This window comes from Camellia sinensis, chromosome 11, assembly GCF_055761805.1.
Source record: "Camellia sinensis isolate YWXY chromosome 11, ASM5576180v1, whole genome shotgun sequence".
Classification (NCBI taxonomy): domain Eukaryota; kingdom Viridiplantae; phylum Streptophyta; class Magnoliopsida; order Ericales; family Theaceae; genus Camellia; species Camellia sinensis.
The window spans coordinates 27,475,363-27,492,504 of NC_138971.1; the positions used below are offsets into that span (position 1 = coordinate 27,475,363).

Sequence of the window (17,142 nt, forward strand, 5' to 3'; positions counted from 1 at the left end):
CCATAGGTTGATTGGGGCCTACTTCTCCTTGGATTTGATTTTGCGCTCCGGCGGGAATAACTCCACCACCAGTTTGATTTCCGTTTGGCGCCGGTGCAAAGTTGGAACTCATCACCAACATGGTGTGAGTGAGATTCTGAAGAGTGGTAAGAATCTCTTGCTGAGTATTCTGAAGTCCTTGAATGGCTTCAAGCAAAAGTGGTTGATCTGGAGCTATGGTTCTGTCATCACCACCATTAGAGGATCCTTGTTGGTGAACTTCATCTTCTCCCGCCATCCTTGTTGGAGTTGTGTGGATTCCAGATCTCGTTGAGACCATTAACCAATCCGCCTCCCCAGCAGAGTCGCCAAAATGTAGGAGAGGGTTCAAGAAAGGAGTTGGAAAATTCGAAGATCGAATTCTCTAGAATATGATGAGAGGCTTAGATTCTTCAATAATCTCAACTTAGGAACACAACAACAAAGGAGGTGATGGAGATAAGAGATTGGGTGAAGAAGAAGGCAAAATGGCTAGAGAATAGAATAATGGCAAGGCTCTCCCATTGATCTCCCACTTTCACTCTCAAGGTTGATAATGGAGAAGGGAAATTAGTTCTTTCCCAAGAGTTAAAAAATCTCCAAAATCCATCCCTTGTAAAGCTATGGGTGGGTGCTATTTATAGGCACCTCATGATGTAGGATGGAGCCCATGTGCAAGGCACATGGGGGATATTCTCTCTAACCACCTTGTCCGAGGGGGTGACCTCTCCGAGGAGGTGACTTCTCCGAGGAGGTGACCTCTCCGAGGAGGTGACTTCTCCGAGGATGAGAAAACCCCGAAGAGGAGATCAATCCCTCGGCGAACCCTTCTTCTTAGCCACACCTAACCAATGATCCCCAATCATCCCAAAGGGTCAGGGGTAGTCCCAGAGGACGTCCTGCCGCAAAGTATTGCCGAGTCTCATGGACCCCCCGGGGTCGTGCCACCTCGACCCGGGTATAGGCTAGTTTAACCGAAGAGTGAATTTATCTCCACTCACCGTCCTCGGGATCGGGTCCTTTGTTCGGACTCCATTACGCCCATGGTTCTGGTACGTAGACCCCGGAAAGCTCCGAGCCCGCAAGTGTTCTGGGACTCATTAACGGAGCGACTTCTAGATTGCGTCTGAATCCGTTCGAAGCCAAGTGTTTCGGACCTCTAGGTTCGTGGATCCGAACCCTTTCGAGTCCGAGTGCCTCGGATCTCTAGGCTTGCTTAATACCCTTTCGAGTCCGGGCTTGAGTAAGTCTCTAGGTTCGTGGATCCGAACCCTTTCGAGGCTAAGAGCGATTTGGCCCGTTTGATGGCGATAAATCCGAACCCACCAATCTTGAACTTGCGATAAATTCGGGCCCACTAACCTTGGGCTATTGGGCCTAATTAATTTAATGGGCTTAAATTAGCTCCTCTTACAAAGTTAAAGTAGTTTGTATTTGAAATTGCTATATTTGTGGAAGTGGTTTGTATTTCAAATTGCTCTATTTATGTTGAGATGTGAAAACGTGGATGAATTATTATTTTTATTTATTTATTATTATCTAATTGCCACATGGCAAAAGTTTCAAGACTCTAAATAGGTGTTCCCTTTTAATAATAACTAGCGGCTGCGCACACGCGATGCGTGTGCAATTTAAATAAATAGGAATAAAAGAAAATAAAAATGAAATTAATATTATAATGTGTACTTAAATAAATAGGAATAAAAGAAAATAATAATAAAATTAATATTATAATGTGTACTTAGCTTAAGTGGTATGAGTACTCATACTTAAACCCATGGTCATGGGTTCAAACCTTGCACATCTCTTTGTTTAACTCTTTTAAAAAAAATAAAAAACACTGCCACATGGCATGGGGAGAGTAAAACTTCAGGACACCATAAGAGGTGTTCACTTTATAATAGTATAGATAGATAGATAGATAATATAGATATGATTAAATATATATTTCAGTATAAAAAAAAGAGGATTTAGCTTTTCTTAAGTTGTCATTTCAACTTGAGATAGCATTTGGACTTGTTAAGCCTATTTTGAGATGGATTTCGATTATTCAAATCGTTCACTTTTATGATTCATCGAGTAGAATATTCATGCAACAACTCAAAACAATTGCATATCTGTAGCTATATGTTTTAATCATAGTTGTTTTTATAAATATAGACGATAAATATAATTTTAAAAATAGACATCTATTTTTTATAATGCAAATTTGATTCAAATATATAGTTATTGATGTCCGATTATTCATATTTTTTGCATGAATATTATACTCAACGAGTTCTAAAAAGTAAACTATTCGGATCACCAAAATTGATTCTAAAATGGGCCTATTAAGTCCAAACACTCTCTTAAAGTTGAGATGATAACTTGAGAGAAGTCAAATTTTAAAAAGGATATATAACATTATTTTTCAATCTATGCCAATGAATTATTAATAGATAATGAGTTAAATATTATACAAATTAAAATTTTAAGGGAATCTAACATAATTAAGCTTACATTCCGTATGGATTATGAATTTGAGTTGTGATTTAAAAATGAAAAGGAAAATATGTTATCCAAATTCCTACTCAAATCTATAATCCAAATATAGTATTAATGTATTTTGTATGAACATCAAGGGAGGTTAGTGTATTGACATATATAAATTGGAAAGTCTATTTTCAAAATTATATTTTTCGTTTAATTTTTTTAAAACAAATATCCACCGTCAATATTTGATCAATCTAATTGTTTTATAAGAATAATTTATTAATCATGATTTATAAACTAAACGAATTAAATTATCATAATAGGCTTAAAATGAAGCTATAATAGCTCATGTCTTATAACATCAATGATTTAAATTATCAATAACGTGAAGTTATAGTAGTTTAGAGCATGAGTCCCAAATCCGATTGATGTATTTTTGAATAGAATTTAGTGTATTTAGTTTCAATTTTTTAAGTTTAATTTTCTAGAAATTAAGTTTTTCTGTTTTTGAATTTTTTTTTATTTTTAATGAATATTTTTTAAATTTTAAGCAATTTTTTTACTTTTTTATATGTACATTACTTAGATGTATCTAAATAGTAAAATATTTATGAAAAAATATATTAAAAAATTAATAAATACACAAAAATATAAAACATGTACTGAATTTTCGTATTTTTTCATTTTTGACAATTTAATGAATTTTTTAAATATTTTTTTCACAAATATTATACTTTTTAAGTGTATTTATGTTAGATGTGTCTAAAAATTAAAAACAATTGCTTAAAATATTAAAAAAATTTAGTAAAAATAAAAATAAAAAAAAATTCTAAAAACTAAATTCTAAAAATGAATTCCAAACAAAGTGATTGTTACTTTCACTCTCTTTTATTATAAATGTTCTGTAAATTTTCTTTTAATGTTTAAAATTACATATGAAGAAATTTGTAATTCACCCTACAATATGAAATTTAAATTTGAAAAATTAACCAATAAGTCCCATATTTTAGAACTTGTAATCTATATAGTCTAATATTTTTTTGTGTGATCTACTTAGCCTTTTTGGATGTGTAATGAAAGCTTGCCTGCCATATTAGAGTGTCATATTTACAAAAAAAGTACATTAAAAAATTTTGTAGTGTCACATCATATCCACCACGTTAGAGTATTGCATTTGAGAAAAGTATACTAAAGAATTTTTAATTTTTTTTAGAGTGTCACATTATACCTGTTACGTTGGAGTGTCACATGTCACGTTTGGGAAAAGTCCACTAAGGAGTTTTTTATTTTGTTTAGAGTATCACATCATACTCGCCACGTTGTCACATTTGAGGAAAGTACACTAATGAGTTTTTATTTTTTTTTGAAATGTCACATCATACCTACTATATTGTCACGTTTAAGAAAAATACACTAAGGAATTTTTATTTTTTTTGAAGTGTCACATTATACCTATCACGTTATCACATTTGAGAAAAATACATTAAGGAGTTTTTATTTTTTTTGAAGTGTCACATCATACCTGTCACGTTGTCACGTTTGAGAAAAGTACACTAAAGAGCTTTTATTTTTTTAAGTGTCACATCATACTTGTTACGTTGTCACCTTTGAAAAGTACACTAAGGAATTATTATTTTTTTGAAGTAAAAATTTTAGAGTGTCACATTATACCCGTCACACTACCACATCGTCACATTTAAAAAAAGTACATTTTTCATATTAATGTCTACCACATTAGAGTATCACAACATACCTGTCACATTAATAAAAAAGTATATCTATCTACCAAAAGGCTACCAAAATTAAAAGTAAGACCATAAAGAGAGAAACTTTCCATCAATAGAACTTAACATATCAATAAAAAAAAATTTAAAACTAATTAAAGGACTTATTTATGAAATGAAATTTATTGATAAATATACCTGTAAATTATCTATGTTCCCAAAAAGCAATGCCACAAATAGAGTTATGCTTTATATTATTAGATATATAATAAATTTTTAATAAATTAAAAATTAATTATGTGAGTGTTCTTGGTGTGTCTTAAACATTCTCTTCTGAAAATATTTCAGTTTATGTTTAATTTTTATTTATTTGTCTACATTTTTGGTACGCCGTGCAGGAGAGGCGTTGGCGACCGTTGACCAGTGTTGCAGTCTCCCTCTCTTCTACATCTTATCCATTTTCTTGTTCCATTCTTTCCTGGTTATTCGTCTCTCTCTCTTTCTCTCTCTCTCAACAGGTACAAAGGAATGACATAATTGGATTGCCCAATTTCTCTCAATCCCACTTCTATCACTTGCTCTCCTAGAAAAGACTAGTCAACAGGTTCTCTCTCTCTCTCTCTACCAAACTGGTTTGTGTTTGTTACTACTGCTTTGTTTGTGGTAGCTGTTGTAGTTCCTGTGTAGTGTTCTTCCACTCTGAACAATTTTTTACATGTCAATATTCTCTAGCAATTGTTACCTTGATTCCTTTTTTATGGGTTTTTCTTTTAGGCTTTACTCTTTTTGGGGGTTCTTGAGGTTATGTTTTTCTTGTGAACTTCATGAATTAATTTGCATTGGTGATGAATTCACCAATTGAATTTGATCAATAAAGAGCTAAAATGGAGCTCCAATCATGTCATCAAACTTGTATCAAATCAAGGGAGACACAAAATTTTCACTAAATCAAGGATGAACAAAAAATTTCACAAAATTTCCAATAATAATACTTTTAATCTTTTTTTTATAAAATTTTAAAATAGAGTATGGATAGGAGATGGTTTTCTTTCATGGTTAAAATAGATTTTTAGGGTAACCATGGAATTTTTTGAAAAGATTTGAAGAGATGAAGAGAGTAAGGATTGGAGTATTTCATATCAGATCAAGCTTTTAATCAAATTTTCACTCAAATTTAATGAACAGAGAGAGAGAGAGAGAGAGTAAGGATCAGAGATTCTATAAGTTAATTAATTTACTAATCATAGCCATCATGGTTTTGAATTTCGTGGTTTCCTTATTGTTGTTGTTAGAACTTAAAGGGTGGATTAGGATTGGTTGTCCCGACATCGGTGGGTAAATTGAAGTGTAAAACATTCGGCTGATTACGTCGCTATTCATAAAATTGGTTTGTCTTAAATTTTTAAAATTTGGTCAAGATTTGGAACAAATAATTGGAAAATTTTGTTTAAATTTGGTCAATTTTGTTGCATTATTAGAAAGAAGTCAAGTAGCAAGTAGATACTCTCTCTCATACCCTAACCCAAGGACCTTAACAATTATTTATTTTTTGGTTTTTCTTGGAGGCTTGAGTGCTTAGATGATATTTGCAAATAGTATGCTAGATATAGTAGTAATGGGTAGTTTTGTAGATTAACTTGATGTTGAAAATCATGTGTGCACTGCTACTTGCATTGTGCGCTTAGTGAGGCATGGTCGGGTTGTTTCATCGTAGTTATGTGATGATATCTTTTGATGTAATGTTTATTTATTCTTTCCAAAATAAAAACCTAGGCTTAGGCGCCCATAGGATTGTTTGAGAAAAAGGCATTATTCATTTCTATTCACTTCTAGTATATCTGAACCATTGAAATTAATTTTTCTTACCGAGTGATGTATGCAAACTAACTATATCAACATTTATGACCTTGTCAACGCAAGTTTAATCAAGAACTGTTTGCCTAATTTCCTTATCATTCAATAGATTTGACGGTAACTGCACACTAGAAATTGGAACAAGTACTGTGGTATTAGCCACTGAAATGAATGCTTAGGTTGTTGGATTAGAGGATGAAACCTAAGGCTATCAAACAATGGACATAAGGGCGTTGCAGAAGTGTGGGAAGGTGAATGTTTGTCCAGTTTTTCATGAGTGGGAATATGAGATAGCACTATCAATACATAACCAACGCCCCGTCCTCTACTTATTTGCCTATCCTGCACCACTACTATCTCCACTTATTTGGTAACCAACATTCAACCTCCCAAGAAGAAGATAGGAAGATATGAATATTTAACAATTCATGTCTTGAACTAGAAACTCTATATCCTTAAGGCTGTGTTTGGATCGTGGATTTGGGTATGAATTTGGAGAGGAATAAGAAAAAGGTGGGTGAAATGTAGCTATATTTCATTCATATTTCACCCACCTTTTCCTTTTCCTTTTCCTTTTCCTTTTCCTTTTCCCTTTTCAAATCTCTACCCAAACCCATGATCCAAACACATTCTAAGCTCATGTGCACACATAAAAAAATATATACCTTTGCAATTCTTGCTAGAACTAGAATTATGAAGTCAATGTTTCTCCACTCTTCTAATTGTTTCCTTTCTATATCTCCCATCATTTCATTTCATTTAACTTTGTCATTCTTGTTAAATGCTTAGGAGGATGGAAGAATCCTCAACCATTCTTCTTGTTGCTTTTCTTGTAATATGTTGTGCAAGTCAAGTGAGATCAGAGGCGTCAAATCATCGGTACAAAGCTGGAGATCCAGTTCCTTGTTATTCCAACAAGGTTGGACCATATCACAATCCTAGGTAAAATGTCTCAACCTTTGCCTCTATGGATCTTAAACCACTTTTTTTTAAGTCGCTTGTGTACAACAATCTATGTTTTTGGTTCAAATTGTTTTTGCCTCCTAGATTTGGATGATCTCTATACGGGATTTCTAGGGTTATTGTTGCTTCAAACTTTTATTTATTTGCTTTCTTGGAATTAGTATTTGTAATCATCTGGTTATTAGAGTTTTTTGTTCAACTGTTAAATATTGTCATGTTTGAATATGTATGTTTGCAAAATGGTGCAATTCCTCTTATGTTTTGTTGTTCTTTTGAAAGTGCATGCTTCACTTTGTTAAAATTGCACTAATTTGTACTTATGGATGCATGAAAATTGTACACCGGTACATTGTGAGATGTGGAAAAGTTTCAATAGAGGAACAGCTTTGCTTATTTTTTCTATTGGGCAAGTGTATTTGATGGCCAAAGGTCCTTGGCTGTTACAATACAACTTTTTTGTTCATATATAGATTGTATACCTTACTTCAGGTTGCTAATTCTGTTTTCATTGTATTTTTCTTTGATTCCAGTGAAACATATTCTTATTATGATCTTCCCTTCTGTTTACCAGGTTTTCATCTTCATCTTTTTTTATGTAGTTTTAATTGTTGCTCTTGATAGGTTCCCCTTTAACCATTTCTATTTTTGTTATTATTGGCCGAATTCATTGACAGAACATGTGAAAGAGAAGAAAGAATCTTTAGGTGAGGTGTTGAATGGAGATCGGCTTGCTTCTGCTCCATATAAAATTGACTTTCTAGTAGAGAAGGATGCTGAACTTGCATGTAAAAAGAAGCTGAAAAAGGAAGAAGTTTCTCAGTTCCGAACTGCACTTGCACAAGACTACTACATTCAAATGTACTTTGATGACATGCCAGTTTGGGCTTTCATTGGACAAGTTGACCGGCCTTATTTAGCTGAAAAAAATGACTACAAGTACCTCCTTTTCACACACATGGTATTTGAATTTCTTTATAATAAGGAACATGTGATTGAGATCACTGCTCGAATAGACCAAAGTTTCGTGATAGACCTGACCGAAGATAAGGAAGTCGATGTGGAGTTCACGTACACTGTGAAATGGAGGGAAACAAACATTCCATTTGAGAAGAGGATTGAGAAATACTATTCATCTCCTACACCGCATCAATTGAGAATACACTGGTTTGCCGTGATGAACTCGTGTTTGACAGTTCTCATCCTACTTGGCTGTTTGGTGATGTTTTATGTGCGAGTCATCAAGAAGGATATCAATAAGTAAGCCAAATATTTAAATGTATGCCAAATATACGTTGTGTTTATATGTAATTTTCTTTTACCTAAAAATTTTATTTGTTTCTATATAATTTCTTGAAAGGTATGCAAATGACGAGGAATTGCTTGATAATCAAGAGGAAACAGGGTGGAAAAACATCCATGGTGATGTTTTTCGGTATCCAAAGCACCAGTCGTTGTTTGCTGCAGTTGTTGGTTCTGGCACCCAGTTGTTCATTCTGTTAGTCTATTATTATGACTTTTTTTTTTTTTTTTTGTGTGCGCGCGCGTGTGTGTGTGGCCTCTTTGGCCTGTCGCAAATCATCTGATATGTTGTTTGCACTTCTATCATTCCATGCAGTACGGTGTCCATTATAATGCTAGGACTAGTTGGAGTATTTTATCCATGTTGCCGAGGAACTTTACTGACTGCATTGGTGGTTGTGTATGCAATTACATCTGGGATTGCAGGATATACAGCAGTTTCTTTATATTTCCAACTTGAAGGGACCAATTGGGTGTGTGCTATAGGGGGTTTGCATTTGTGTGTGTGTGTGTATTTTTTTTTTTTTCTCCGAATTTGGTGCTTATATACAAAAGCAAACCCTGTGGACTAATTAGACTATTCAATTTTTTTTGAATTGACAGGTGAGGAATTTATTGTTGACAGGATACCTTTTTTGTGGGCCTCTACTCCTTACATTTTGCTTCCTTAATACTGTTGCCATCACATACAGAGCAACTGCAGCGCTGCCACTAGGAACGATTTTGGTATTGTTCTCGATATGGATGCTTGTAGCATCACCATTGCTTTTTTTGGGTGGAATCACTGCAAAAAATAGTAAGTCTGAGTTCCAAGCTCCTTGCCACACCACCAAGTGTCCTAAAGTGATTCCTCCACAGCGTTGGTACAGGGGTATTCTTCCCCAGATGGCAGTGGCGGGCATATTGCCTTTTGGTGTTATCTACGTTGAGCTCTACTATTTGTTTGTTAGCGTATGGGGTCTCCGGGCTTACACCATATATGCCATCCTGTTTATTGTTTTCATAATTCTTGTCATAGTAACTGCTTTTGTGAATGTGGCTTTGACATACTTTCAGCTTGCTGCCGAAGATCATGAATGGTGGTGGAGGTATACAGTCTTCTTGCCAATGTTTTAGTCTTATTTCTTCATTTTGTGTTGCTCCTACATAATATTTTAATTTTCCACATGGTTTTGCTTTATTTACAATGTTTTTTCTCTCTCTCTTCTGCATTCCTGTTTCTCAGTTGCTCCATGAATAAAACTAATAATCTCAATCACCACATAAAGTTATAAAATTATCTCTTACAATACTTGCCTTCACTGTAGGAAGCACGGGTGTGCTACGAATGCGGGTATGGCTACGTAATGGGTATGCCAAAAATAGTTTTTCATAATTTATAATAATTAGAAAATCAAATGCAAAAAATATTGTAAGTGACAATTAGAAAAAGAGAGAATAATAGACAGAGAGGCTACAGAAATAGAGATGAAGAAGGGTACTCCAAGACAGAGAGGGTTGTTGAAAAAAAATAGAGAAGAATATGAAGAGACAGAGAGTCAGAAAAACTTGGAAGCCAAAAAAAGAACCCTAGTATTTTTGAAATTTTTGATAACTGAAAAAATACACTGCATTTAAAAAAAAAAAAATTTAAAAATAGGTACAGTGCAATTCCCTATATTTTTTTTAAATTTACATTTATGTCCTAATCTACCTACAAAAGTACCCAAAACTTACCCATCATGTATTCAAAACATACTCATCCCATACCCGAGTTGTACCCATCCTGTGCTCGAGCCATGGCCAACATTAAAAAGTACTAGATACATATTTCACATATCTGGTATGCATGCAGCCGTAACGGTATGCATGCCTTGTTGGGTAAGTACCCAATACCCATTCAACAAAATTTTTGGTGTATCCATGCTTGATGGCCTTCATGCTAGCTAACGCTAGGATGTCGTGCATTGCCTTCTTGGTTAAAATACATTGAAAGTTGCTGCTAGAAACTTCTTTGGTCTATACTTCTGCTATTTGACTTCGCATTATGTACAAATAATATATTAGCTTGATTTCTCTTTTATGAAGTGTCCATCTGCTTTAATATATGCTTTCTGCTATCATGCTCGACTTGTTCATTTGCAACATTGATTTGTGGCTTTATTGCAATAAAAGAGTCCTTGGCTTCTTAGTATCCAATCATATATGTCAACAAAATCTGCAACCAAAGAAATGTTTGCATCAATATAACATTCCATAGAAGCCATTTTTAGGGGCAGACATTGGGGGTGGTAATATCATGGAAAATGCTTTAAGATGAAAAACTCTGGAGACATACCATTGAGTTATGTTTAGGTATATAAACTGTTAAGAGTAGAGTTTGTCTCTGTTATATTTCTCTGTTTTATTGGTAAGGGTATTGTAGAAATTTAATGTATAAAGAGAAATAGAGAATTGTATTATTGATTGATTTATTTTGATATTTACTGTCTATTACAAATGGTTCCTTATATAGATGTAGGTGTAGTGGATGGTGTGTAGTGGATGGTGGTAGTGGTGTAGTGGGTTAGGTTTAGTGGAGTAGGTGAGGTGGTAGTGGTGGTAGGTGATAGTGGAGTAGGTGAGGCGGTAGTGGTGGTAGGTGATGGTAAATTCTAACAGCCCCCCGCAAACTCAAGGAGGATAGAAACTAACCAACTTGAGTTTGAAGAGAGGAACAAAACAAGAAAATACATAAAAAAAGGATAGGAGACACTGTATGGTCGTGTCAGACCGTTGGTGAAGACACTGTATGGTGGTGTCATAACGTTGTAGAGGACACTGTATGGTGGTGTCATAACGTTGTAGATGACACTGGATGGCGGTGTCAGACCGATGTAGAAGACAGTTTATGGGGTCATGACGGACCGTTGTAGCAGACACTGTTGTGGCAGTTGTTGTGACAGTTTACGGAGTCTTGCTGGACCCTTGTAGAAACTAACCGGAATCAATGTCGGGACAGTTTACAGAGTCTTGTCGGACCCATGAAGGAGCTAACCGGAATCAATGTCGGGACAGTTTACAGAGTCTTGTCGGACCCATGAAGGAGCTAACCGGAATCAATGTCGGGACAGTTTACACAGTCTTGTCGGACCCTTAAAAAGTCGCACCCTCAAAAGGCGTGCCCAATCTTTCAAAAGGCGTGCCATCAAAAGGCGTGCCCAATCCATAAAAAGGCGTGCCATCAAAAGGCGCGCCATCAAAAGGCGCGCCCACTTCATCAAAAGACGTGCCCGACAGAAAGCGTCGAGCCATCAAAAGGGGCGCCTGACACGCGGCGATGCACGTGATTGACAGAGCGCGTGTCGGCCTCGTCGTCTCTGTCCTTATAAACCAAAGCGAAGTCTGAGGCTTGGAAGCATAACAAACCAGTTGAAACCTCTTCGTTCTCTGTAACATTCTGTAACCAACCCTTCTCTGAAACACTCAGCAACCCAAAAACATGGCTTCTTCTTCCCATTCAGCTACCCAGAACATAGCCTCTTCTTCCCGTGGTCTGCTCACTCTCTTTCCCGACCTCAACGAGTCAACAAGAGAGATAACTGGTGCGGTGGCCTGTGAACCTCAACCAAACACCTCTGGTTTTGCTCCGTTGAACTTTCCGATGCGGTCGGTGGAGCAAAAAATGGCAGTGCAAACGGATATTGAAGCTAATCAGTATACATTGAAGTCCTGTGTTGAAACTATGACTGCGGTCACAAACTTGTCGCACCGGCTGCAGAGTAGGACAAATGAGGTGCAGCAGTTAAACGCCCAACTGGCTCTGCTCCAACGCATGTATAAGGATGCGCGAGCAGAGATAAGTGTGCTAAAGGCGGAAAATAAGGAGCTGAAGCGGAAGGCCACCGTTATGTTCCGATTTGGAGGTCCGCCATATGCTGTAGTGGAGGAGCAGTGTGGAGTGATCGTGCCCAGTGGAGTGGGAAACACGGAGGCAACACCGTCAAGGGCCGCCCAGGACGGAGGCAAGAAGAAGAGACCGGCGGAATAGGCGAAAAAGTGAGGTCGGTGGGTGGCCGTCTGCAGAAAAGAAAACAAATCTTGTGGTGTTGTGGTTTGTGTTGTTGTGGTTGTTTTTTTTTTTTTTTTTTTTTTTTTAAATTGTGATCGGGATTGATCCCTGAGATGAATAAAAGATGGTTTGGTGTGCAAAGCTATATGGTATGAATGGAATTTGAAAAAGATTAAAAAATAATGTGAAAGAAAAATAAAAAAAGAAATAATAAAAATATATTTGAAATCAAAATGAAAGATGGGGGAAATAAGAAAAGTGGTTTGGAGAAAATAAATAAAAATAATGGATTTTGAAATCAAACGGAGGAGAGAGAGGGGACAAGCCCATGTGAGAGAAAGAGGGGAAAAATGATAGCCGATGCACCCAAAAATAATCTAGCTGCTATCCACAGGCGCTTAGGGGAAGGAAATGGTAGCAAGAGACGGCCAACACCATATATGGCTATAGCAAAGAAATGGAGTATCAAGCTCAATGGGCTAGGATTTAGACCAGAGAGTAAAGCCACTGGTCCTGTTGAACACACACCTCCAAGGCTCAAATAATCAAAACATGCTTCACGCATTTCCTTCCTTGCTTGATCAGGAGATGCACAAAACACCTTATACAGGGCTCCAGTCATTCCTCCACCAGTTAAAGGATGACGCATGTTGAAAGCATCACCTATTAATAGTGCTCCAGGAGTAGGGTAAGGAGCAGCTGGCATACTTCTATTGGGCATTGTTCTAATACTTCCCTTATCAATTGCAGCTATAAATGAATCATGCAGCTTAGGTGGAACCTGGGGAGCCACCAGAGAGAAGCAAAGCCGAAGGCTGCTGCAAAGCCGAAGGCTGTAAAAGCGAAAAAGGAAAAGAAGGCTCCGGCTAAGACAAAAGCTGCTGCGCCAAAAGCTAAAGCCGCTGTGAAGCCCAAGCCAGCGGCAAAGGCCAAGCCAGCTACGAAGCCAAAAGCTGCTGTGAAACCGAAGGCTGCCGTGAAGCTGAAAGCTGCAGTGAAGCTCAAGGCTGTGGCGAAGCCCAAACCAAAGCCGAAGGCGAAGGATCCTAACAAGAGGCAAATGAGCATGGAGGAGAAGCATAGATTGAGTGTTGGGTTGCAGAGTTTGCCCCAGGAAAAGATGCCACAGTTAGTGCAGATTATGAAGAAGAGGAATTCACATTGGCCTCAAGAGAGAGGATTTAGGCAGTGATGGGAAGGTATGTGTAGAAAATAAGCGGAATAGGTTGAGGTCCGGCGGGCGGCCAAGGCGAGGTTGCCGCCCGCCGGTGAAACGAAAAATACTAAGTGCTTAACCTTGCTCTGATACCATGTAGAAATTTAATGTATAAAGAGAAATAGAGAATTGTATTATTGATTGATTTATTTTGATATTTACTGTCTATTACAAATGGTTCCTTATATAGATGTAGGTGTAGTGGATGGTGTGTAGTGGATGGTGGTAGTGGTGTAGTGGGTTAGGTTTAGTGGAGTAGGTGAGGTGGTAGTGGTGGTAGGTGATAGTGGAGTAGGCGAGGTGGTAGTGGTGGTAGGTGATGGTAAATTCTAACAGGTATTATGGTCATCTTGTAGTTCTCACTCTAATATAAATATGGGAAATTTTATTTCCACACTATCAATACTCTTAGTACACACCATCTTCTAAGTTTACACAATACCAAATTTCAAATTTTTTATTTTTCTCAAATCACACCACCTATGTTCAAATAATCCCAAAATACCCTCTTCCTCTCAAAATGCGTAACCCTAACCCAACGTAGTCACCACTACCGCCATCTACTGCCGGTTGTCCATCTCCAGCCCATCGTCCACTCATCTTTCATCTTTATCCGCCTTCATCCACCCTCAAAAACCACTCCCATTGCTCTTCTCACCCACCCTGCCACCTCCAATGCCATCATCTCCGTTGCCAACAACTTCGACCACGATGATAGATAGTCGATAGAGATCGCCATGGTGGTAGAGAGAGAGAGAGAGAGAGAGAGAGACTATGTATGTGGCGGGGACTAGTGGTGCTGATGAGGATGGGTTGGGTATGGGCTCGCTGGAGATGACGGCGGTAGCAGCGACGGCGGTAGTGGTAGAGCAAGGAAGGATGAAAGAAGAGGCGGGGCGATGACGGGGCTGGACAAGGTGGTGGCGGTGGCTAGTTGTTGATGGTGGTGCCTAGAGGGGTGTGATGGTGTGTATTGAGGGATTTGATTTTAGGGATTTTGTTCAAAATGGTAATTTCATTCAAGGACACAATGGTAATTAAAAAAAATTGGACAACGGTGTGTACTGAGAATAATGATGGTGTGTAAATATAATTACCCTATAAATATATGTTACATGAAGGGGGCTAGGTTATGCAACCCTAGTCTCTATTCTTTTGTCTATTCTCTTTTCTTCTCTCTTTCTCATTCTAACCCTAATTTTCACATAATCTGTTATTTTTCCAACCCTAATCACAATTCATCCTTACTTGGGGAAATTTCAAACGCACGTGAAGTCACAAAGTGCCAACAAGAGTTCTAGCCTGATCTCATTATAGCATATCATAATAATGAGTTTGGTGATAAATAAAGATCTTAGTAGTGTAGAAAATTAGCTTAAGAACCAAGTAAACAAAATCAGATCATGATGGAACTTTGCGAAGTGATACATCAATCGAGGACAAAATTTGCACAGTGAAAGAGGGTCATCTTCCGTTTTCTTCTAAAGATTACCATCTTGTACCCTTCAAAGCCCAAACTCAATGAAATTCTCTATGCAAGCTTGGATTGGTTGGAAAAAGACATTTGTTTTGCTTTTTCTTTGTGCCAAAAGCTAGCTTTTTTTCTTGGTACAGCCAAAGCTAGCTCATTTTGAATAATTAGTTTCTTATTTGGTCTTGGCATGGTTGGCTTTTTAACTTCAGTTTGCTCTTTGAAACCATGCATTTTCTCAGTCTATCTTCAATGTTAGTAAATCATTTGAAGCCAACTACTTCTCTTCACTTGGAAAATATGGAAAAATGGAGTGACGTTTTAGACTGCCTGCATGTTAGGTTTGACGGAGAGCATTTTTGGGCTCTAGTTTGGAGTTGTATTTAAAATTCCTGACAGAAGTTATAATCTTTGCTCAGCCTAATCTGGGACATGTAAGTTAAATCACAAGACATAATGTTTGTTCTCACCTCCTTGATCCGTTTGAAATTTAATCACATCTCACTTCCTTATTGTTATGGTCGTTGTTCTTCATTCTATATAATTTTCTCAAGCCATCTTGGATGACTTAGCATCGTTCTCTTGTGTTGCCATCTATCCCTCTTTAACATCTTTGGCAACTTAAATTCTGCGACTTGTGCATTCTTGATTATTTTCATAGTTGATATCATACACCTTCTGTAGCTTATAATAACTCGTTATGGAAACTACCTATAATGTGATTAAATATGTAGCTATTTTTGTCATGATACTATTTTCTAACTAGTTTCTCACTGAATCATATGGTGCTGATTTGTTATCAGAATATGAGTTCACCAAAGTTCCCTTATATTAAGATGCTCTATCACTGAAAGTTCCGATGTGTAAATTTTTGTGGACTGATCTGAAAGCGTGATTCAATACAGGTCTTTTCTTTGCGGTGGATCAACAGGCTTGTTTATCTATGGCTATTGCTTGTACTATTACCATGCACGGTCAAATATGTCTGGATTGCTGCAAACATCATTTTTCTTCGGTTACATGGCTTGTGTTTGCTACGGCATTTTTCTTATGCTTGGTACCATTGGTTTCCGTGCTTCATTACTCTTTGTTCGTCACATATACGGCTCTATCAAATGTGAATAGCCGACCACTATTTTAAGATGTGTTCTTCCTTATTTTCTTCCATATGTTCAGTTATAGAAAAGGCTTAGTATAAGGGTGATTTTGAGAGTGCTCCAACCAACCATCAAGAGCAAAAGAAGCTAGATTCTATCTTATACATGCCTCCTAGATATGAGCTCTTCTGTGAACTGTGATGTGCATTGGCTTAAAGGTTTTGCTAGTTTTGGGGTTGGTATTTGTAATCTATAGAAATTTTATGTAAAATGAAATTGAAATTTTACTTGAGGAATGACTATAATATAACAAGAGGTATGTTGTGGCATTTGTAAATTTAATATAAAAATATAGCCTTATTGGGTTATAATGTTAGAGCATCTCCAATGCACTAGGCATATAATACTTGTTAGTTAAAATGCCTAGTGTGATTCACTTTTTCCAATTCCAATGCACTAGGCATATGATTAGGTATTTTGGCTCAACTCATATTCACTAGCTACATGTAGCTAGCCTTCAGCGCTAGGCAAAATGTATTCAATCATTAGGATCATTTCCCTCAATCTTTATTGTTGATGTGGTATTCTATAAAATTAATAGTATTTGGATAAATAGCTAAAATAAAGAGCATAGTTGGAGTAAAAATATAAAACAGTTGATAGGTAAAATAAAATATATACTTTATAGTAATATTTAGATAGGTAAAATGCCTACTACTGTTGCTCTTTACTTAAATAGAATGTGATCCACTGAAAGTCAATGGGTAAAGTTGAACTCTCATTGGTTAATATCTTGATTTGAAAGTACCCGTATTATATAAGAGTAAGGATCCTCTAGAGTGATTTTTTCCTAAAGTTTTCTAAAGTGCTACAGTGTATGGTTGAGATTTACTGGCAAGTCACATCAATTTTTCTGATGTGACTTGCCAATAAATCTCAACCATACACTGTAGCACTTTAGGAAACTTTAGAGAAATTTCACTCTAGAGGATCCTTGG

The 17,142-nt window shown here is 36.7% G+C and overlaps 1 protein-coding gene across 1 annotated transcript; it reads left to right on the forward strand.

Annotated features, from left to right (window-relative positions):
• Positions 1 to 4,539: 4,539 nt before the first annotated feature.
• Positions 4,540 to 16,473, forward strand: LOC114297930 (transmembrane 9 superfamily member 2). Its single transcript, XM_028242406.2, has 8 exons — positions 4,540 to 4,818; positions 6,858 to 7,010; positions 7,562 to 7,602; positions 7,706 to 8,288; positions 8,389 to 8,526; positions 8,647 to 8,803; positions 8,934 to 9,418; positions 15,953 to 16,473. The coding sequence occupies exons 2-8, from the start codon at positions 6,862 to 6,864 to the stop codon at positions 16,170 to 16,172; spliced, it is 1,773 nt and encodes a 590-aa protein (XP_028098207.2). The 5' UTR covers positions 4,540 to 4,818; positions 6,858 to 6,861; the 3' UTR covers positions 16,173 to 16,473.
• Positions 16,474 to 17,142: the final 669 nt, after the last annotated feature.